At 44.6% G+C, this 25126-nt stretch overlaps 1 protein-coding gene across 1 annotated transcript; it reads left to right on the top strand.

Moving 5' to 3' along the window:
• The first annotated feature begins 1648 nt into the window (after positions 1–1648).
• Positions 1649–24781, top strand: LOC139542086 (zinc finger protein 721-like). Its single transcript, XM_071347120.1, has 7 exons — positions 1649–2383; positions 10529–11989; positions 18455–18515; positions 18679–18926; positions 19387–19484; positions 19621–19798; positions 21751–24781. The coding sequence occupies exons 1-7, from the start codon at positions 1960–1962 to the stop codon at positions 22818–22820; spliced, it is 3540 nt and encodes a 1179-aa protein (XP_071203221.1). The 5' UTR covers positions 1649–1959; the 3' UTR covers positions 22821–24781.
• Positions 24782–25126: the final 345 nt, after the last annotated feature.

Raw genomic sequence — 25126 nt, 5'->3', positions numbered from 1 at the left:
CTCTAACCAACAGTGCAAAAAAGGTATTAGGTGAACAATAGGTAAGTATAGAAATAAAAAACACATTAAAAAAGACAGTGAAAAAAAAACAGTAGAGAGGCTATATACAGTAGAGAGAATATATACAGTAGAGAGGCTATATACAGTAGAGAGGCTATATTCAGTAGAGAGGTTACATACACTAGAGAGGCTATATTCAGTAGAGAGGCTATATTCAGTAGAGAGGCTATATTCAGTAGAGAGGCTATATTCAGTAGAGAGGCTATATACAGTAGAGAGGCTATATTCAGTAGAGAGGCTATATTCAGTAGAGAGGCTATATTCAGTAGAGATGCTATATACAGTAGAGAGGCTATATACAGTAGAGAGGCTATATTCAGTAGAGAGGCTATATTCAGTAGAGAGGCTATATTCAGTAGAGAGGCTATATACAGTAGAGAGGCTATATTCAGTAGAGAGGCTATATACAGTAGAGAGGCTATATTCAGTAGAGAGGCTATATTCAGTAGAGAGGCTATATACAGTAGAGAGGCTATATACAGTAGAGAGGCTATATACAGTAGAGGCTATATACAGTAGAGAGGCTATATACAGTAGAGAGGCTATAACAGTAGCAGGGCTATATACAGTAGAGAGGCTATATACAGTAGTGAGGCTATATACAGTAGCGAGGCTATATACAGTAGAGAGGCTATAACAGTAGCAGGGCTATATACAGTAGAGAGGCTATGTACAGTAGAGAGGCTATATACAGTAGAGAGGCTATATACAGCAGAGAGGCTATATACAGTAGAGAGGCTATATACAGTAGAAAGGCTATATACAGTAGCGAGGCTATAACAGTAGAGAGGCTATATACAGTAGAGAGGCTATATACAGTAGAGAGGCTATATACAGTAGCAAGGCTATATACAGTAGATAGGCTATATACAGTAGAGGCTATATACAGTAGAGAGGCTATATACAGTAGAGAGGCTATATACAATAGAGGCTATATACAGTAGCGAGGCTATAAAAGTAGCGAGGCTATATACAGTAGAAAGGCTATATACAGTAGAGAGGCTATATACAGAAGAGAGGCTATAACAGTAGCGAGGCTATATACAGTAGCGAGGCTATAACAGTAGCGAGGCTACATACAGGCACCGGTTAGTCGGGCTGACTGAGGTAGTATGTACATGTAGATATGGTTAAAGTGACTATGCATATATGATGAACAGAGAGTAGCAGTAGCGTAAAAGAGGGGTTGGCGGGTGGTGGGTGGCGGGACACAATGCAGATAGCCCAGTTAGCCACTGGTTGGTCGGGCCAATTGAGGTAGTATGTACATGAATGTATAGTTAAAGTGACTATGCGTATATGATAATATTTATTGTCTACAGTTGTATTGATGTCATTTGTATGCTTGTTATGTGTTTTATGTACATAGAGCCGCATATAGAATTTCCCAGTGGGCATGATGAAGTAATGATCTTATCTTGTGTAGAGGAAAGTCTTGGCTGTAAGAGAAAACGTATTTGTTCATTTTTCTAATGATTTGTTATGGTTTTCTTTTCTCCAGAATTAACACTGTAGTGAATAACGGCGTTACCAACTCCAGTCCACAGACTGCGATATAAGAATTTCAGTTGATGCTCCTTGTGTGACGTCTAATCTAGTGGACGGAACGCTTCTTCAACAACAACTCCCCTACTGATGCAGCCAGTTCCGTATCTTGCTAGTCGACATAAAACCGACAAATTTAAGCTGCTTTGTCCATATTTGTGTATATAAATCTGTGTTTTTAACGCAATTTGTTTTGCGTATCTCTTAGTTAAGTTGTAAAATAGCTTGTTAGATGTACTAATTCGTTAAGATTGATGCTGAGCCTAGTACTAGGCTAGTCGCTAATTCTAACTAGCTAGCTAGCTATCATCCCCGACCTAGGAGTGAAGTTTAGTCCGCTATCCTCGCTCGACCATGAGCTCACTAAGCTACTCCCTCCCTGCTAAAGAAGAAGAGGTCTGCTGGACGGAGAAAGAAGATCTGAACATTGTCGTGAAAGAAGACGAGGAAGTGAAAGACGAGAAAGAGCCGTTTGGAGTGAAACACGAAGAAGGGATAGAGGCTGTCACAGTGGAAGAAGAGGAGGTAGAAGCTTTCATAATCAAAAAGGAGGAAGAGGAGGATGTTACAGTAAAATACGAGAAAGAGCCTTTAGGAGTGAAACACGAAGAAGAGATAGAGGCTGTCACAGTGGAAGAGGAGGGGGAAGAAGCTTTCAGAATGATAAAGGAGGAAGAGGAGAATATCACATTGAAAGAAGAATATGAGGATTTTATAGTGAAAGAAGAGAAAGGACCTTTTGGGGAGGAAGAGGAGACTGGAGATCTGATTAACACTAGTGAGTACTGCCTTAAAAACAGGAGCACAAACTCTGCCATTGTTCAACTAATGTGATTTTTAAGCGGCATTCTTCTGACGTTGTACACTTGAATATGTTATTCAGGGGTGCATTCAGTTCGAGAGAACAGTGTTCAGCGTTTAATTAAACAGTGTGATTGGTGTCCCAGAGATTGTGCTTTCAATTGGTCACACCCATATTAAAGGAGAATTGTGCTTTAAAATTATTTAATTTTTTTACAACCAAATGTATATTTTTAATGTAAATGCCATGTTATAGAAGGGTCCAGACACTTGTTCTTGAGAAACTTACCCCAACCATTGATTAGGGATGGACACAGTTATTTGAATATTCTTTACATCGGATAACCTTACATTCTCTGTGACATTTCTACATACAAGGATACAAGGATAGTCCATGACAGTTTTATGAATGCACCCTGTAGAAAAATACATACCGGTAGCCGACACACTTTTCATACGTGTAGCTTCTTGTCAGCCAATCAAAGCAGCTCTACAGTCAGAGACTCCATGTGTATTACAGTTACGGAATGAAGTTGGCTAAATGACAAGGAGTCGGCTACAATTATCAACCAACAGGTAGGCTGTTGTTTAATCTGAATGGAGTTGTTGTAGACATGGACCGGTAATGCAGAAAAATAGCCTCTATTAGCCTTGCTAGCTAGCTAGCTTCTTTACACCGTTTTGATACAGTCATACAGACATTACCAGATGAGATGATAGATAACCTATGGCGGCAGGTTACCTAGTGGTTAGAGTGTTGGGCCAGTAATCGAAAGGTTGCTGGATCGAATCCCTGCCCTGACAAGGTGAAAATCTGTCGTTCTGCCCCTGAACAAGGCAGTTAACCCACTGTTTCCCGGTAGGCCGTCATTGTAAATAAGAATTTGTTCTTAACTGAATTGCATTGTTAAATAAAGGTTATATGAAAAAACACGTTTGCTCAAGTCGGATTGGCTACTCTCTCTCCGTGTCAGACAGACCGGTCCTCTGTTCCTCCCCATCCATCTCTACTCTCTCTCTCTCTCTCTCTCCGTGTCAGACAGACCGGTCCTCTGCTCCTCCCCATCCATCTCTACTCTCTCTCTCCGTGTCAGACAGACCGGTCCCTCTGCTCCTCCCCATCCATCTCTACTCTCTCTCTCTCCGTGTCAGACAGACCGGTCCCTCTGCTCCTCCCCATCCATCTCTACTCTCTCTCTCTCTCTCCGTGTCAGACAGACCGGTCCCTCTGCTCCTCCCCATCCATCTCTACTCTCTCTCTCTCTCTCCGTGTCAGACAGACCGGTCCCTCTGCTCCTCCCCATCCATCTCTACTCTCTCTCTCTCCGTGTCAGACAGACCGGTCCTCTGCTCCTCCTCATCCATCTCTACTCTCTCTCTCTCCGTGTCAGACAGACCGGTCCTCTGCTCCTCCCCATCCATCTCTACTCTCTCTCTCTCCGTGTCAGACAGACCGGTCCCTCTGCTCCTCCCCATCCATCTCTGCTGAAACAACAAGCAGAGTGAAACCACATTGACGTACAACATAAATAAGTTGCTCTTTAAAACGCATGTATTTCCACTATCCTGATATCCCAGAATAATCTGGATATTAGTCCAATAGTGAAATCATTTCAAATGTCCTCTACCATCAATTCATTTCCTCCTCCTTGTTGTGCAGTATGGGGGCTCTGAACAAACATGGACAACGGCTCCAAAAACACCCAAATACCATCAATTCATTCCTCCTCCTTGTTGTGCAGTATGGGGGCTCTGAACAAACATGGACAACGGCTCCAAAAACACCCAAATACCTCTTTTTAGGAACCGAAAAGATCTCAGTATCGTGATGCAAGTCTTTAGATGTTGGACACAAACTTTATCCACAATGTTATTATTCCATTTTGTTGCGACTCGAGCGATACCTCTCCGTCCATTCTACAGGTAACTGCCAAAATATAGGAAACACTTAAGTAAATGAGGGATACAAACTACACTATATATACAAAAGTATGTAGCGTGTCAAAATCGACTGTCCTCGGTTCCAACACTCAATACAGAGTTCCAAACTGCCCCTGGAAGCAACGTCAGCACAAGAATTGTTCGTCGGGAGCTTCATGAAATGGGTTTCCATGGCCGAACAGCCGCACACAAGCCTAAGATCACCATGCGCAATGCCAAGCATAGGCTGGAGTGGTGTAAAGCTCGTCGTCATGGGACTGGAGCAGTGGCAACGCGTTCTCTGGAGTGATGAATCACGCTTCACCATCTGGCAGTCCAACAGACAAATCATGGGTTTGGCAGATGCCAGGAGAACGCTACCTGTCCGAATGCATAGTGCCAACTGTACATTTTGGTGGAGGAGGAATAATGGTCTGGGGCTGTTTTTCATGGTTCGGGCTGGGCCCCTTAGTTCCAGTGAAGGGAAATCTTAACGCTACAGCATACAATGACATTGTAGATTATTCTGTGCTTCCAACTTTGTGGCAACAGTTTGGGAAGGCCCTTTCCTGTTTTCAGCATGACAATGCCCCTGTGTGAAGTCCATACAGAAATGGTTTGTTGAGATTGGTGTGGAAGATCTTGACTGGCCTGCCCAGAGCCCTGACCTCAACCCCATCGAACACCTTTGGGATGAATTGGAAAGCCGACTGCGAGCCATGCCTAATCGCCCAACATCAGTGCCCGACCTCACTAATGCTCTTGTCGCTGAATGGAAGCAAGTCCCTGTAGCAATGTTCCAACATCTCATGGGAAACTCTTCCACTAGATGGAAGGCTTTACAAGAGGCTGTTATAGCAGCAAAGGGGGTACCAACTCCATATTAATGCCCCTGTTTTTGGAATGATGTTGGAGGAGCAGGTGTCCACATACTTTTGGACATGTAGTGTATCTATTTTGTTGCTGTTGGACTGTGTATTTACACATCTGAATGGTGGGACTCAAAAGATACATCAATTGGTGGGTCACGATGCAAAAAAAACGTTTATTTAAGCATTAACAAACACACTCTGTGTGACAGACAGCCACTTTGGCTGGATCAGAGTACCCCAAAAGGAAGGTTCCTTAGTGGCTAGATTATTAGAACCATAATCTACAGGTGAAGTTACAAGGTAAGGGGAAATGCTGCATCTTTTTGACTATTCGGATTCAGCCACTCACCAATAAGCCCAGGAATCCCACAAGTTCACTGATGAATTCGCAGGCAGAATTGGCATATATTCTGACTCCATTCCATCAAACCTCATATATTCTGACTCCATTCCATCAAACCTCATATATTCTGACTCCATTCCATCAAACCTCATATATTCTGACTCCATTCCATCAAACCTCATATATTCTGACTCCATTCCATCAAACCTCATATATTCTGACTCCATTCCACCAAACCTCATATATTCTGACTCCATTCCATCAAACCTCATATATTCTGACTCCATTCCATCAAACCTCATATATTCTGACTCCATTCCATCAAACCTCATATATTCTCACTCCATTCCATCAAACCTCATATATTCTGACTCCATTCCATCAAACCTCATATATTCTGACTCCATTCCATCAAATCTCATATATTCTCACTCCATTCCATCAAACCTCATATATTCTGACTCCATTCCATCAAACCTCATATATTCTGACTCCATTCCATTCCATCAAACCACATATATTCTGACTCCATTCCATCAAACCTCATATATTCTGACTCCATTCCATCAAACCTCATATATTCTGACTCCATTCCATTAAACCTCATATATTCTGACTCCATTCCATCAAACCTCATATATTCTGACTCCATTCCCTTCCATCAAACCTCATATATTCTGACTCCATTCCCTTCCATCAAACCTCATATATTCTGACTCCATTCCATCAAACCTCATATATTCTGACTCCATTCCATCAAACCTCATATATTCTGACTCCATTCCATTCCATCAAACCACATATATTCTGACTCCATTCCATCAAACCTCATATATTCTGACTCCATTCCATTCCATCAAACCTCATATATTCTCACTCCATTCCATCAAACCTCATATATTCTCACTCCATTCCATCAAACCTCATATATTCTGACTCCATTCCATCAAACCTCATATATTCTGACTCCATTCCATCAAACCTCATATATTCTGACTCCATTCCATCAAACCTCATATATTCTGACTCCATTCCATCAAACCTCATATATTCTGACTCCATTCCATCAAACCTCATATATTCTCACTCCTAAAATCCCCCAGGTGGGCCATTCTATCAAACCTCATTATACATATTTGTTAATATGGTTCTCCTGACTACCAAATAAGATTGAGGTCAGAGAAGAGTTGAAATCGCAAATGTTTTTCAATCCAATGAAACTTGATTTTCCCAAAACAGTTTTTTTGTAGCAGAAAATGTATGTAGGTGCTCTCACTTGCCTGGGAATTGATGCACCTGTTAATATGTTTAGATATACAGTGGGGTCCGAAATGATTGACTCTTGATAGAGATGAGTAAAAAAAGATTGTAACATAAATAATACAGATATTGAGCTATATTTTATGCAAAAAAAAAAAAAAAGGGAAATTATATGTTATACTAATACAATTGTTCGGAGAAAGATACATTATTGAATCCCATGTTTTCAGCACCTTTCATTACTTCACCTTATGAGGAAAACAGCACTGAGACTTTTTCTAAAATGTTTTATGTCGAAGATCCTTTCCAATGTGTTCAACAGTCTTTCTAGCTTCAGTTTGAAGGGATTGTGTTGGCTGTTACCCGTGTTACCCGTGTTGGCTGTGTTACCCGTGTTGGCTGTGTTATCCGTGTTGTTTGTGTTGGCTGTTACCCGTGTTACCCGTGTTGGCTGTGTTATCCGTGTTGGCTGTGTTGGCCGTGTTACCCGTGTTACCCGTGTTGGCTGTGTTACCCGTGTTGTTTGTGTTGGCTGTGTTACCCGTGTTTGGCTGTGTTGTCTGTGTTGGCCGTGTTGGCTGTGTTGTCTGTGTTGGCCGTGTTATCTGTGTTGGCTGTGTTATCTGTGTTGTTTGTGTTACCCGTGTTTGGCTGTTATCTGTGTTATCTCTGTTTGTGTTATCCGTGTTGGCTATGCTAGCTGTGTTACCCGTGTTATCCGTGTTGACTAGCTCCTCTGAACAGTGTCCTGACGAGAGAGCACATTTTCTACGCCAGGCAAAATCACGCATCATGAGCTCATTGTTATGGATGTATCCAAATAAATGTCACTAGAAAACATCTTAAACAAATGCAAATGCAGCTACGTTGCTGTCATTCTGTTTGACGTGACTGTGTTAGCCATAGTTGGCTAGCTCGCAAGCAAGGGATAAGAACGTTGCCAGGCAGCATGGCAACGGAAACATTTCAAGTGAACGACTGGGTTGCATCCATAGATGATACAACTAAAAGACTTGGGAAGCGGGTCGCGTCTCCGGGCAACTTAACCGATAGAATGAATGACCATTCGGCTTGTCTAGCAGCCATAGATTTGTGTCGGGATTATATCTCCATGGAAAGATTAAACAGAATAAATAAATTCATTGAAATAAATATTTTAATGGGTTGTGATGTTAAGAACGCTATTCTGATGATCATCCCCTATTAGAATTTGGCCTCCAGGTCAGAGGTCACCATAAGGCAGGTCTTAGTGATTGGTACATCAACCCATGGGTGTCCTGAAGTGATTCAAATATAAAGTCTATTCAACCCCCCCAAGGCAACCTTGATGTAATGTTTTGACCCGGGGAAGGATGAAACAAGGAACTGTTAAGGCCAGAGTCTTTAGGTCTCTCCTCCCTTCAGGAGGGTGGCACAGTGTTACAACCTTGTAGAAGAGGCATTTCAGTCTCTTTGCAGTCTTCCTGTTTAGGTCTGCCCTCCCCTCAGGAGGGTGGCACAGTGTTACCACCTTGTAGAAGAGGCATTTCAGTCTCTCTGCAGTCTTCCTGTTTAGGTCTGCCCTCCCCTCAGGAGGGTGGCACAGTGTTACCACCTTGTAGAAGAGGCATTTCAGTCTCTCTGCAGTCTTCCTGTTTAGGTCTGCCCTCCCCTCAGGAGGGTGGCACAGTGTTACAACCTTGTAGAAGAGGCATTTCAGTCTCTCTGCAGTCTTCCTGTTTAGGTCTGCCCTCCCCTCAGGAGGGTGGCACAGTGTTACAGCCTTGTAGAAGAGGCATTTCAGTCTCTCTGCAGTCTTCCTGTTTAGGTCTGCCCTCCCCTCAGGAGGGTGGCACAGTGTTACAGCCTTGCAGAAGAGGCATTTCAGTCTCTCTGCAGTCTTCCTGTTTAGGTCTGCCCTCCCCTCAGGAGGGTGGCACAGTGTTACAGCCTTGCAGAAGAGGCATTTCAGTCTCTCTGCAGTCTTCCTGTTTAGGTCTGCCCTCCCCTCAGGAGGGTGGCACAGTGTTACAGCCTTGCAGAAGAGGCATTTCAGTCTCTCTGCAGTCTTCCTGTTTAGGTCTGCCCTCCCCTCAGGAGGGTGGCACAGTGTTACAGCCTTGTAGAAGAGGCATTTCAGTCTCTCTGCAGTCTTCCTGTTTAGGTCTGCCCTCCCCTCAGGAGGGTGGCACAGTGTTACAGCCTTGTAGAAGAGGCATTTCAGTCTCTGCAGTCTTCCTGTTTAGGTCTGCCCTCCCCTCAGGAGGGTGGCACAGTGTTACAGCCTTGCAGAAGAGGCATTTCAGTCTCTCTGCAGTCTTCCTGTTTAGGTCTGCCCTCCCCTCAGGAGGGTGGCACAGTGTTACAGCCTTGCAGAAGAGGCATTTCAGTCTCTCTGCAGTCTTCCTGTTTAGGTCTGCCCTCCCCTCAGGAGGGTGGCACAGTGTTACAGCCTTGCAGAAGAGGCATTTCAGTCTCTCTGCAGTCTTCCTGTTTAGGTCTGCCCTCCCCTCAGGAGGGTGGCACAGTGTTACAGCCTTGCAGAAGAGGCATTTCAGTCTCTCTGCAGTCTTCCTGTTTAGGTCTGCCCTCCCCTCAGGAGGGTGGCACAGTGTTACAGCCTTGTAGAAGAGGCATTTCAGTCTCTCTGCAGTCTTCCTGTTTAGGTCTGCCCTCCCCTCAGGAGGGTGGCACAGTGTTACAGCCTTGTAGAAGAGGCATTTCAGTCTCTGCAGTCTTCCTGTTTAGGTCTGCCCTCCCCTCAGGAGGGTGGCACAGTGTTACAGCCTTGCAGAAGAGGCATTTCAGTCTCTCTGCAGTCTTCCTGTTTAGGTCTGCCCTCCCCTCAGGAGGGTGGCACAGTGTTACAGCCTTGCAGAAGAGGCATTTCAGTCTCTCTGCAGTCTTCCTGTTTAGGTCTGCCCTCCCCTCAGGAGGGTGGCACAGTGTTACAGCCTTGCAGAAGAGGCATTTCAGTCTCTCTGCAGTCTTCCTGTTTAGGTCTGCCCTCCCCTCAGGAGGGTGGCATCGTGTTACAGCCTTGTAGAAGAGGCATTTCAGTCTCTCTGCAGTCTTCCTGTTTAGGTCTGCCCTCCCCTCAGGAGGGTGGCATCGTGTTACAGCCTTGTAGAAGAGGCATTTCAGTCTCTCTGCAGTCTTCCTGTTTAGGTCTGCCCTCCCCTCAGGAGGGTGGCACAGTGTTACAGCCTTGCAGAAGAGGCATTTCAGTCTCTCTGCAGTCTTCCTGTTTAGGTCTGCCCTCCCCTCAGGAGGGTGGCACAGTGTTACAGCCTTGCAGAAGAGGCATTTCAGTCTCTCTGCAGTCTTCCTGTTTAGGTCTGCCCTCCCCTCAGGAGGGTGGCATCGTGTTACAGCCTTGTAGAAGAGGCATTTCAGTCTCTCTGCAGTCTTCCTGTTTAGGTCTGCCCTCCCCTCAGGAGGGTGGCATCGTGTTACAGCCTTGTAGAAGAGGCATTTCAGTCTCTCTGCAGTCTTCCTGTGCACATCTTTGTTTAATAAAAACGATACAGAAGTGGTTCAGCTAATCTCTTGCATCCATCATAGCCTGAAGGAAGGAAGGGAGGGGCAGTTCCCCCTGCTGCTCCGTAACCAAGCACCAGGGTCTTGAAGATTATGCATTTTATTGAGGGATCTAGTCTAGATTAAACCTTGTAGAAAGACAGTTGTATCATGTAGAAGTTTCATTCAGGTCTTTCTGTTTAAGCAAATACTCTGTTTGTCTTTTTAGCAGGAGAGAGACCAGACTCTCACCCTGACCGTGGGAAGAGTCCAGACCCAGAGACGACCAAACCAGCAAGACCATACCACCGTTCCCAGAAAGTGCATGAAAGAACACACACTGGAGAGAAGCCATATCAATGCTCCCAGTGTAAAAATAAATGTTTCTCATCAGGGGACCTGAAATCACATGAGAGAACACACTTAGTAGAGAGGCCTTTCCAATGCTCTCGGTGTGGAAAGAGATTTATTCAGTCATCACATTTGAAAGAACATGAGAGAATACACACAGGAGAACAACCATTCCAATGTTCCCAGTGTGGAAAGAGTTTTACAAATGTAGGGAACCTGAAAACGCATGAGATGACACACACAGGACAGAAGCCTTTCCACTGCTCCCAGTGTGGAAAAAGGTTTACCCAGTTAGGGAATTTGAAAACACATGAGATGACACACACAGGGGAGAAGCCTTATCACTGCTCCCATTGTGGAAAGAGTTTTAGACACTCAGGGCATCTAAAAGTGCATGAAAGAACACACACTGGAGAGAAGCCATATCAATGCTCCCAGTGTGGAAAGGATTTTGGACACTCATGGCATCTAAAAGTGCACGAAAGAACACACACTGGAGAGAAGCCGTATCAATGCTCCCAGTGTGGAAAGGGTTTTGTACACTCAGGGCATCTAAAAGTGCATGAAAGAACACACACTGGAGAAAAGCCGTATCAGTGCTCTCAGTGTGGAAAGAGATTTATTCAGTCATTGCACCTGAAAGAGCATAAGAGAAAACACACAGGAGATAAGCCTTTCCAATGTTCTCAGTGTGGAAAGAGTTTTATCCAGTCATCGCATCTGAAAGAGCATAAGAGGATACACACAGGAGAGAAGCCATTCCAATGCTCTCAGTGTGGAAAGACTTTTAGCCAGATAGGGCAGCTGAAATATCATGAAAGAAAACATACAGGGGAGAAGCCTTATCACTGTTCCCAGTGTGGAAAGGGTTTCAGATACTCAGGGCATCTAAAAGTGCATGAAAGAACACATACTGGAGAGAAGCCGTATCAATGCTCCCAGTGTGGAAAGGATTTTAGACACTCAGGGCATCTTAAAGATCATGAGAAAATACACACAGGAGAACAACCATTCCAATGCTCTCTGTGCGGAAAGAGTTTTACCCATTTAGGGAACCTGAAAATGCATGAGATGACACACACAGGAGAGAAGCCTTTTCACTGCTCCCAGTGTGTAAAAAGTTTTACCCAGTTAGGGAACTTGAAAACGCATGAGATGACACACACAGGAGAGAAGCCATTCCACTGCTCAAAGTGTGAAAAGTGTTTTAGAACCTCGGGGAACCTGAAAACGCATGAAATGTCACACACAGGAGAGAAGCCTTTCCAATGCTCCCAATGTGGAAAGAGTTTTACCCAGTTAGCGAGCCTGAAAAGGCATGAAGCAACACACACAGGATAGAATCCTTTCCAGTGTCCTCAGTGTGGAAAGACATTTTCATTGGTCAGAAAGACCTGAAAATCACATGAGAGAAGAGAGACACTGTTGTGGGTGGCAGAATTTGGGGTGAGCTGTTGTAACTTCTCTAGGTTGATGCTGTGTTCTGTGATGAACTGCATTTCATAGACTACTACGCCTATTACCTGTCTGCACCCTAACACATTGTTGCCATTGTTGTCTGTAACTGTTGCATTAATTAAGTACTATTATCTCCTTCCTCTATATGAGGGGACATGGAACGATCTGCATTTGTTTTTTTGAGTTCTTCCCTGACTATGATCAGCGAGACAGATCTTGTATTTAAGATGTACTATTATCACACCTTAAATAGTCTCTGATCTTTGGGATCGAGTGTGTTCTGACTTACATTTTTTTTGGTTTATGGCGACATGAATTCAAATTGTATGAAAGTTTAATCAAACAACAGGCCTACTTTGTTAGCCGGACCTTTACGTCTCCGAGCAAAAAATAAATAAAAACGGAACATATTTAAAATGTATTTTACTTTGATTCATTTTGTATTTTATTTAGTTAATTTGTGTAGACGTTATCAAGCTAAACGTCTATGAAAATGTTACGACGTTGTTATGATAACAGTTGTTGACTGGGAAACGCGAGCTGCCCAGTGACGAGAGCCTACCGGACGAGCTAAATGTCTTTTTATGCTCGCTTCGAGGCAAGCAACACTGAAGCATGCACGTCCTCACCAGCTGTTCTGGATGACTGAGTGATAACGCTCTCGGTAGCCGATGTGAGCAAGACCTGTAAACAGGTCAATATTCACAAAGCCACGGGGCTAGACGGATTACCAGGACGTGTACTCAAAGCATGTGCGGACCAACTTGCAAGTGTCTTCACTGACATTTTCAACCTCTCCCTGACCGAGTCTGTAATACCTACATGTTTCAAGCAGACCACCATAGTCCCTGTGCCCAAGGAAGCGAAGGTAACCTTCCTAAAAAATTACTGCCCGTAGCACTCACGTTGGTAGCCTTGAAGTGCTTTGAAAGGCTGGTCATGGCTCACATCAACAGCATCCTCCCGGATACCCTAGATCCACTCCAATTCGCATATCTCCCCAACAGATCCACAGATAATGCAATCTCAATCGCCCTCCACACTGCCCTTTCCCACCTGGACAACAGGAACACCTATGTGAGAATGCTGTTCATTGACTATAGCTCAGCGTTCAACACCATAGTGCCCACAAAGCTCATCACTAAGCTAAGGACCCCTGGGATTAAAATCCTCCCTCTCCAACTGGATCCTGGACTTCCTGACGGGCCGCCCCCAGGTGGTAAGGGTAGGCAGCAACACGTCTGCCACGCTGATCCTCAACACGAGGCCCCTCAAGGGTGTGTGCTTAGTCCCCTCCTGTACTCCCTGTTCACCCACAACTGCATGGCCAAACACGACTCCAACACCATCATTAAGTTAGCTGATGACACAACAGTGGTAGGCCTGATCACCGACAACGATGAGACGGCCTATAGGGAGGAAGTCAGAGACCTGGCAGTGTGGTGCCAGGACAACAACCTCTCCCTCAATGTGAGCAAGACAAAGGAGCAGAACGTAGACTACAGGAAAAGGTGGGCCGAAAACAGGCCCCCATTAACATCGACGGGGCTGTAGTGGAGCGGGTCGAGAGTTTCACCTCCATGTACAAATTACCTCTACTAACCTGTACCCCCGCACATTGACTCTGTACCGGTACCCCCTGTATATAGCCTTGCTATTGTTACTTTATTGTGTTACTTTTTATTTTATTTTTTTACTTTAGTTTATCTGGTAAATATTTTCTTAACTCTTTCTTAAAACTGCACTGTTGGTTAAAGGACCTGTAAGTCAGCATTTCACGGTAAAGTCTACTACACTTGTTGTATTCACTGTTGGTTAAAGGACCTGTAAGTCAGCATTTCACGGTAAAGTCTACTACACTTGTATTCACTGTTGGTTAAAGGACCTGTAAGTCAGCATTTCACGGTAAAGTCTACTACACTTGTTGTATTCACTGTTGGTTAAAGGACTTGTAAGTAAAGCATTTCACGGTAAAGTCTACTACACTTGTATTCACTGTTGGTTAAAGGACCTGTAAGTCAGCATTTCACGGTAAAGTCTACTACACTTGTTGTATTCACTGTTGGTTAAAGGACCTGTAAGTCAGCAATTCACGGTAAAGTCTACTACACTTGTTGTATTCACTGGTGGTTAAAGGACCTGTAAGTATTGCATTGCATACTGCATTTCACGGTAAAGTCTACTACACTTGTTGTATTCGGTGCATGTGACTATTAAAGTTTGATCACTACCTCATGAATGTTCCCATCCGTATTATATTCCACCATGTCAGAGAAAACACAGGTGATGTGTTTAATTTCAGAAAAACTAAAGGAGGTTGGTTAGTCGGGGTGGATGGGTGGGCGTTTTTAACGTGACACTTTTAGGTAATTAGCTACTTTGCGACTACTTAGCATGTTAGCTAACCCTTACTTGGATGTATGTACAGAATAATATTAATGCCGTGAAGAAGATGCCGAAAGTACAAAAACATAAGAGGAGGTCTGCTGGACGGAGGAAGAAACTCTTGAGGAAGAGGAGGAAGAGGAGGCTGTCAATGTCATCGCCACATGAAATGATATTGTATGAAAGCTTGCTCAAAAATAGTCTTGTGCTTTTGTTTTCAAATCAAGCAAAAATGTGTTTTGTTTTAATTATTATCTTTGATCTGATACATGTATAAACCCTCAGATATTGCTCGTTATATGATTTGGATATGAAAAAAATATAAAGTATTAAAAATATAAAGTATTCAATAGATTCATATAATTAGCATTTCTTGATTCTAACATTTTTCTAACATTTTTTTTCATTCAGTAAATTTGTCGACGTGTAAGCGAGTACCGCACCACTTGTTAAGCCAGTACTGCACCACTTGCTAAGCCAGTACCGCACCACTTGCTAAGCCGGTACCGCACCACTTGTTAAGCGAGTACCGCACCACTTGCTAAGCCAGTACCGCACCACTTGCTAAGCCAGTACCGCACCACTTGCTTAGCCAGTACCGCACCACTTGCTTAGCCAGTACCGCACCACTTGCTAAGCCAGTACCGCACCACTTGCTTAGCCAGTACCGCACCACTTGCTAAGCGAGTACCGCACCACTTGCTTAGCGAGTACCGCACCACTTGCTAAGCGAGCACCGCACCATTTGTTAAGCGAGTACCGCACCACTTGCTAAGCGAGAACCGCACCACTTGCTTAGCCAGTACCGCACCACTTGCTTAGCCAGTACCGCACCCCTTGCTTAGCGAGTACCGCACCACTTGCTTAGCCAGTACCGCACCACTTGCTTAGCCAGTACCGCACCACTTGCTTAGCGAGTACCGCACCACTTGCTTAGCCAGTACCGCACCACTTGCTTAGCCAGTACCGCACCACTTGTTAAGCCAGTACCGCACCACTTGTTAAGCCAGTACCGCACCACTTGTTAAGCCAGTACCGCACCACTTGCTTAGCCAGTACCGCACCAGTTGCTAAGCCAGTACCGCACCACTTGTTAAGCCAGTACCGCACCACTTGTTAAGCGAGTACCGCACCAGTTGCTAAGCCAGTACCGCACCACTTGCTTAGCCAGTACCGCACCACTTGTTAAGCCAGTACCGCACCACTTGCTAAGCCAGTACCGCACCAGTTGCTAAGCGAGTACCGCACCAGTTGCTAAGCCAGTACCGCACCACTTGTTAAGCCAGTACCGCACCACTTGCTAAGCGAGTACCGCACCAGTTGCTAAGCCAGTACCGCACCACTTGCTAAGCGAGTACCGCACCACTTGCTTAGCGAGTACCGCACCACTTGCTAAGCGAGTACCGCACCACTTGCTAAGCCAGTACCGCACCACTTGTTAAGCCAGTACCGCACCACTTGCTAAGCCAGTACCGCACCACTTGCTAAGCCAGTACCCCACCACTTGTTAAGCCAGTACCGACACCACTTGCTAAGCGAGTACCGCACCACTTGTTAAGCCAGTACCGACACCACTTGCTAAGCGAGTACCGCACCACTTGTTAAGCGAGTACCGCACCACTTGTTAAGCCAGTACCGCACCACTTGCTAAGCCAGTACCGCACCACTTGTTAGCCAGTACCGCACCACTTGTTAAGCCAGTACCGCACCACTTGCTTAGCCAGTACCGCACCACTTGTTAAGCGAGTACCGCACCACTTGCTTAGCCAGTACCGCACCACTTGTTAAGCGAGTACCGCACCACTTGCTAAGCGAGTACCGCACCACTTGCTAAATCAGTACTGCACCACTTGCTTAGCCAGTACCGCACCAGTTGCTAAGCGAGTACCGCACCACTTGTTAAGCGAGTACCGCACCACTTGTTGTCAACCATGACTAAGCTCTGATCTACCAGGGAGGGGACAACCAACCATGACTAAGCTCTGATCTGCCAGGGAGGGGTGGAACCAACCATGACTAAGCTCTGATCTGCCAGGGAGGGGACAACCAACCATGACTGAGCTCTGATCTGCCAGGGAGGGGTGGAACCAACCATGACTAAACTCTGATCTGCCAAAGAGGGGTGGAACCAACCATGACTAAGCTCTGATCTACCAGGGAGGGGACAACCAACCATGACTAAGCTCTGATCTGCCAGGGAGGGGTGTAACCAACCACATGAGTAAGCTCTGATCTGCCAGGGAGGGGTGGAACCAACCATGACTGAGCTCTGATCTGCCAGGGAGGGGACAACCAACCATGACTAAGCTCTGATCTACCAGGGAGGGGTGGAACCAACCATGACTAAGCTCTGATCTGCCAGGGAGGGGTGGAACCAACCATGAGTTATCTCTGATCTGCCAGGGAGGGAACCAACCATGACTAAGCTCTGATCTGCCAGGGGTGGAACCAACCATGACTAAGCTCTGATCTACCAGGGAGGGGTGGAACCAACCATGAGTAAGCTGTGATCTACCAGGGAGCGGTGGAACCAACCATGAGTTATCTCTGATCTGCCAGGGAGGGGTGGAACCAACCATGAGTAAGCTCTGATCTACCAGGGAAGGGTGGAACCAACCATGACTAAGCTCTGATCTACCAGGGAGGGGTGGAACCAACCATGAGTAAGCTCTGATCTACCAGGGAGGGGACAACCAACCATGACTAAGCTCTGATCTGCCAGGGAGGGGTGGAACCAACCATGAGTAAGCTCTGATCTACCAGGGAGGGGACAACCAACCATGACTAAGCTCTGATCTACCAGGGAGGGGTGGAACCAACCATGAGTAAGCTCTGATCTACCAGGGAGGGGTGGAACCAACCATGACTAAGCTCTGATCTACCAGGGAGGGGACAACCAACCATGACTGAGCTCTGATCTACCAGGGAGGGAACCAACCATGACTAAGCTCTGATCTACCAGGGAGGGGACAACCAACCATGACTAAGCTCTGATCTACCAGGGAGGGGTGGAACCAACCATGACTAAGCTCTGATCTACCAGGGAGGGGACAACCAACCATGACTGAGCTCTGATCTACCAGGGAGGGAACCAACCATGACTAAGCTCTGATCTACCAGGGAGGGGACAACCAACCATGACTAAGCTCTGATCTACCAGGGAGGGGTGGAACCAACCATGACTAAGCTCTGATCTGCCAGGGAGGGAACCAACCATGACTGAGCTCTGATCTATCAGGGAGGGAACCAACCATGACTAAGCTCTGATCTGCCAGGGAGAGGTGGAACCAACCATGACTAAGCTCTGATCTGCAGGGAGGGGACAACCAACCATGACTAAGCTCTGATCTGCCAGGGAGAGGTGGAACCAACCATGACTAAGCTCTGATCTTCCAGGGAGGGGTGGAACCAACCATGACTGAGCTCTGATCTGCCAGGGAGAGGTGGAACCAACCATGACTAAGCTCTGATCTGCCAGGGAGAGGTGGAACCAACCATGACTAAGCTCTGATCTGCCAGGGAGAGGTGGAACCAACCATGACTAAGCTCTGATCTGCCAGGGAGGGAACCAACCATGACTGAGCTCTGATCTGCCAGGGAGAGGTGGAACCAACCATGACTAAGCTCTGATCTGCCAGAGGTGGAACCAACCATGACTGAGCTCTGATCTATCAGGGAGGGAACCAACCATGACTAAGCAGTTCTGTGTTTCTAAACCCCTTTGTGTCTCTGTATTATTTGCGCTTCGCGTTCCATTCACTCTGTGTGCATGTAGTGGCCCTTTGCTCCCGTTATTAATACGTGAATAAATATTTAGTTTAAGTATTACTCTGACTTGTGTGATAAGTTTCTCTCTCCTCATTTGATAATACAAACATAACCACCACACGTTACCCACTACAGTCAGCAGATGGCGATGAGAGTCTTTCAGGTGATGTTTCTTGCGTGACGTATAATCTAGTGGACGGAGCGGGAAGTTTCTTCAACAGGGACAAAAGGCTTCTGATTCAACCAACGCGGTGGTTTGCTAGCGAACATTAAACTGAATCATTGAAGCTCTTTAGACTAATCTTGTGTATATTACTCTTGGTGTTTTAAACATAATTGTGTTTACGTATCTACTAGTTCATTTAAACGTAATTTGCTTGTTAAATTAGAAAATGTGTTAACTTGATACTGCACTAGGCTAATCGACCGGAGCATGAGCTCACTAAACTCGACGAGGAAAGAAGCTCTGGTGAAAGAAGAGGAAGAAGCTTTCAGAATGAAAAAGGAGGAAGAGGAGGCTATCTCATTGAAAGAAGAGAATGGATTGAAAGAAGAGGAAGAACCGTTTGGAGTGAAAGAGGAAGAGGAGGCTATCTCAATAAAAGAGAAGGAGGAAGACGTTTTGGGAGTGAAAGAGGAGGAGACAGAAGATCTGATTAACACCAGTGAGTACTTTCTTAAACAGGGACACAAACAATGCAGTTGTTTATCTAATGTGTCGTTTTAAAGGGGCATTCTACTAAAGTTCTATATTTGACTATGTTGTTCTGTACTGTAGGAATTGTTGAAGGGGCAATCCGCCATTGGTACATATATTTTTGGGACTTTTCAATTAGATGTATTTAATTCTCCATGTGGTCTACATTAAAGTGCACCTCATCTAATATAACAGGCTTTAAAAATTCAATATTGGTGCAAAATGTCTACTTAAAATATCAAAGGGATGCAAAATGTACCCATTTCGTGGAACGACCCTTTTACATTTGCATCACAAACAATATTTTACAAAATCCTGATGAACATGGTCATTTTAGGCCCTTTTTAGACATTCATGCCTCTTGTAAGACTGTGATTGTAATAGAAGATCATACGTTTACCATCTGTTTGATGTTGTCATTCACACAGGAGAGAGACATGACTATTGTGGATCCTCTGGGGAGCCTCAACAACATCCTGATGCTGACGAGTCAGAGAAGAGTCTCTCCAGATCAGATCACCAGATGGTACAGCTTGGTTTGGTCTAGCATACAGCTTGCTCTATCAGGGTCTGGGCTGGGTTTCTGTAAAGACACTTCGTGACAACAGTGGCATCAGCATCCATAATGATATGTGTCTGTGTCCCCTCTTTATGGTTACCAGGACAACGCTAGCCCTTCCTCCCTCCCGGAGTCCCCGTGTCGTGCCTCTCCTGGTAGCACCTTACTGCTGGGTATGAAGAGGTTGTCTGTGCTGCTGGTGGACTGCAGGAAAACAACGGGGCTGAGTGGAACTGTGAGAGGAGGAGGAGAGAAGAATGGATCAGATTTGACACATCAAAGTAAGTGCTGTAGTGTAGTTTGAACAAATACAATAGATCTCCCCACTGGTATCTGTTACCAGGACAACCAGCAGAGTTCTGTTAGTTGACAGGAAGATAGACTGGTATCTGTTACCAGGACAACCAGCAGAGTTCTGTTAGTTGACAGGAAGATAGACTGGTATCTGTTACCAGGACAACCAGCAGAGGTCTGTTTGTTGACAGGAAGATAGACTGGTGGATATGGATGTTATGAATATCATAACACTGAAAAAGGATTCTGCCAATGAAAAGAGAGTAACCAATAGACCATATAAAACCTTGAAGAAAGTTAGATTTAGAGCAAAAGTTTCAAGATGATGCGATGTTTTACAAAAAAGTTTCCTAAAATCGTTATGTATGTTACATTGTCTGTCCCAGTCAACCCCCTATCTTTACAAGACTCTAGAACAGGAAAACTAAACTCAAGACACTTCAACCGATTTAAGTTATACAAAAGGTACCAGTTGGATCGCTCCATCTGTGACGCTTCAAGCTAGCTGTGGAGTGAGCTGGTGGGCCTGGGTGGACATAGGCCACACTGGGGAGCCAGGCCCATTAGTTTTTCCCCACAAAAGAGCTTTATTACAGAGAGAAATACTCCTCAGTTTCATCATCTGTCCGGTTGGTAGGTCTCAGACAATGTGGAGGTCCTGGGCTGGCGTCGTTATACGTGGTCTGCGGTCTTGAGGCCAGTTGGATGTACCTCCAAATCCTCGAAAACAACGTTAGAGGCTTTTGACTGGTTCTGTACATTAAATTCCCTGGCAACAGCTCCAGTGGACATTCCTGCAGTCAGCATGCCAATTGCCCGCTCCCTCTGAGACATCTGTGGCATCGTGTTGTGTGACAAAACTGCACATTTTAGTGGCCTTTTATTGTCCCCAGCACAAGGTGCACCTGTGTAATGATAATGCTGTTTAATCAGCTTCTTGATATACCACACCTGTCAGGTGGATGGATTATTTTGGCAAAGGATAAATGTTCACTAACAGGGACGTAAACAACGTTGTGCACAAAATTCTGCAATCTTTTATTTCAGCTCATGAAACATGGGACCAACACTTTACATGTTGCGTTTATATTTTTGTTCAGTATAGTTGCTATCAGTTTTAGGAACATATGTTGTCATAGTGGATTCATGAGAATGAACAGGCCTTTTCAGACTTTTATAATATGGCTATATATATACACTTAATATATATAGGTACTATCAGTTTTAGGAACATGTACCCAAAATGTCATGACATTAGTGATAGACAAAATGTTGAAAATTTGTGAACGTCACAAAAAAATTAACCCTTTCGACAACGGGGAGATGTTACTGATGTGCTTTTTTGCGACGTAAAAACAGGTTTTAGACTTATTTTAGTTTTAAGGAAGTGTGTAGGTTACATTCTGTATCATACAACTATGAAGGTTATATATTTACAACCACCTGCTGATAGGAATACATTACTTATTTCATGTTTAAGGAAGTGTGTAGGTTACATTCTGTATCATACAACTATGAAGGTTATATATTTACAACCACCTGCTGATAGGAATACATTACTTATTTCATGTTTAAGGAAGTGTGTAGGTTACATTCTGTATCATACAACTATGAAGGTTATATATTTACAACCACCTGCTCGATAGAAATCCAGCGACGTCTGTGTTTTGAGTGTCGTAGAACCTTTTAGTGTTCTGACTTATAAAACAGAATTACGATTGTTAAAGCTGGCCTCAGATTATTGAACATAATGAATAAAATAGGTAATGTAAACATATCAGTAATTACCAGTAAGCTTTACAAGATCATTTGTTATAAAATCACACCAAGATTGTTAAAACTGGTAACAGGTTATTGAGGGATCTGATTTAACCTCCTAGCAAGAGTTGTGGAGGTTTCATTCAGGTCTGTATTTAAATAAACACTCTGTCTTTGGCAGGAGATAGACCAGACTCAGAGGAACCAGAGACGTCCAAACCGGCAAAACAACACGACTGCTCCCGCTGTGGAAAGAGTTTTACAGAGTTAGGCAACATGAAAAGGCATGAAAGGACACACACAGGTGAGAAGCCTCATCAATGCTCTCACTGTGGAAAGACTTTTACCGAGTTATGGAGCCTGAAAACACATGAGAGAATACACACAGGGGAGAAGCTGTACTACTGTTCCCAGTGTGGAAAGAGTTTTACCCGGTCAGGGCACATGAAAGAACATAAGAGAACACACACAGGGGAGAAGCCTTACCTCTGTTCCCAATGTGGAAAGAGTTTTACCCACTTATGTAACCTGAAAACACATGAGAGGTTACACACAGGGGAAAAGCCTTACCACTGCTCCCAGTGTGGAAAGAATTTTACCCGGTCAGGGCACATGAAAGAACATAAGAGAATGCACACATTGGAGAAGCCTTACCTCTGTTCCCAATGTGGAAAGAGTTTTACCCACTTATGTAACCTGAAAACACATGAGAGGTTACACACCGGGGAGAAGCCTTATGAATGCTCTCTGCGTGGATTGAATTTTACCACGTTAGGGTACCTGAAAAGGCATGAAAGGACACACACAATTGAGAAGCCTCATCATTGCTCTCACTGTGGAAAGACTTTTACCCAGTCAGGGAGCCTGAAAAGACATAAGAGAATACACACAGGGGAAAAGCCTCATCACTGCACTCACTGTGGGAAGACTTTTACCCAGTTAGGGGGCCTGAAAACACATGAGCGAATACACACAGGGGAGAAGCCTTACCGCTGCTCCCAGTGTGGAAAGAGTTTTACCCGGTCAGGGCACATGAAAGAACATAAGAGAACACACACAGAGGAGAAGCCTTATTGCTGCTTCCAGTGTGGAAAGAGTTTTACCTACTTATGTAACCTGAAAACACATGAGAGAATACACACAGGGGAGAAGCCTTACCACTGCTCCCAGTGTGGAAAGGGTTTTAACCAGTTAGGGGTCCTGAAACGACATGAGAGAAAACACACAGGAGATAAGAATGTAGGGTGTTGAACTGTAGAACATTGGACGGATATAGGACAGATGCTGGCTGAACAGTAGGATATAGGACAGATGCTGGCTGAACAGTAGGATATAGGACAGATGCTGGCTGAACAGTAGGATATAGGACAGATGCTGGCTGAACAGTAGGATATAGGACAGATGCTGGCTGAACAGTAGGATATAGGACAGATGCTGGCTGAACAGTAGGATATAGGACAGATGCTGGCTGAACAGTAGCATATAGGACAGGTGCTGGCTGAACAGTAGCATATAGGACAGATGCTGGCTGAACAGTAGCATATAGGACAGATGCTGGCTGAACGGTAGGATATAGGACAGATGCTGGCTGAACAGTAGGATATAGGACAGATGCTGGCTGAACAGTAGGATATAGGACAGATGCTGGCTGAACAGTAGGATATAGGACAGATGCTGGCTGAACAGTGGGATATAGGACAGATGCTGGCTGAACAGTAGGATATAGGACAGATGCTGGCTGAACAGTAGCATATATGACAGATGCTGGCTGAACAGTGGGATATAGGACAGATGCTGGCTGAACAGTGGGATATAGGACAGATGCTGGCTGAACAGTAGGATATAGGACAGATGCTGGCTGAACAGTAGGATATAGGACAGATGCTGGCTGAACAGTAGGATATAGGACAGATGCTGGCTGAACAGTAGGATATAGGACAGATGCTGGCTGAACAGTGGGATATAGGACAGATGCTGGCTGAACAGTGGGATATAGGACAGATATAGGCCTCTGAACAGTGTGTTTTCCGTACTGCATGTATTATAGTGGATTGTGTTTGTGGATTTGTATGCTGACTTCACAAAATGAATTTTCATTTAAATGGGCTAAGTATATTGTATATCGTACAATAAAATCCAGTTAGAGCAGGGTTTCCCAACTCAGTAACTCAGATCAGCTTTAATATTGAACATAGATTGTAGATTCCATCAATGTAATTGTCTCCATCATTTCCAATTGTCTGCATCATTTCCAATTGTTTGCTTAATTTCCAATTGTCTGCATCATTTCCAATTGTTTGCATCATTTCCAATTGTCTGCATCATTTCCAATTGTCTGCATCATTTCCAATTGTCTGCATCATTTCCAATTGTCTGCATCATTTTCAATTGTCTGCATCATTTCAATTGTCTGCATCATTTCAATTGTCTGCATCATTTCAATTGTCTGCATCATTTCAATTGTCTGCATCATTTCAATTTTGTAAATGAACAAAAATATAAACACAAAATGCATTAATTTCTTTGATTTGACTGATTTGCAGAAAACAATGTAAATAAATTATTTAGGGCATAATCTATGGTTTTCACATGACTGGGAATAATGCTATGCATCTGTTGGTCAACGATACCTTAAGAAAAAGGTAGGGGTGTGGATCAGAAAACCAGTCAGTATTTGATGTGACCACCATTTGCCTAGAGTTGATCAGGCTTTTGATTGTGGCCTGTGGAAGGTTGTCCCACTCCTCTTCAATGGCTGTGCGAAGTTGCTGCATGTTAGCGGGAACTGGAACATGCTGTCGATCCAGAGCATCCCAAACATGCTCAATGGGTGACATGTCTGGTGAGTATGCAGGCCATGGAAGAACTGAGACATTTTCAGCTTCCAGGAATTGTGTACAGATCATTGCGACATGGGGCTGTGCATTATCATGCTGAAATATGAGGTGATGGCGGCAGATGAATGGCACGACAATGGGCCTCAGGATCTCGTCACAGTATCTCTCTGCGTTCAAATTGCCAACGATCGGATCCAATTGTGTTCGTTGTCCGTAGCTTATACCTTAACCCCACCACCACCATGGGACACTCTGTTCACAACGTTGACATCAGCAAACCGCTCGCTCACACAACACCATACATGTGAGGCTAGTTGGACGTACTGCCAAATTCTCTAAAACAACGTAGCTTATGGTAGAGAAATGAACATTAAATTCTCTGGCAACATGCCAATTGCACGCTCCCTCAACTTGAGACATATGTGTCATTGTGTGACAAAACTGCACATTTTAGAGTGGCCTTTTATTGTTCCAAGCACAAGGTGCACCTGTGTAATGATCATGTGATAAAATAATGTATATGTTGAAAGATAATTATAAAATAATTCCACTCTGAGACCTTATAACTGTATGAAATTGAGAACTTGTGTGTGTGTGTGCCTAGGAAAATGCCGAAGAACAATTAAAACTGTGTTTGAACCGACCTGGCTAGGCCTCTGAGGAACCTATGAGAGCACAGGGAATACTTCTCAAGGTTTCCCTAATACCGGGGGAATGGAA

This window comes from Salvelinus alpinus, chromosome 2, assembly GCF_045679555.1.
Source record: "Salvelinus alpinus chromosome 2, SLU_Salpinus.1, whole genome shotgun sequence".
NCBI classification, from domain to species: Eukaryota; Metazoa; Chordata; class Actinopteri; order Salmoniformes; family Salmonidae; genus Salvelinus; species Salvelinus alpinus.
Note: the sequence above shows the minus strand (reverse complement) of the source record. Positions and strands in the feature narration are given on the sequence as shown.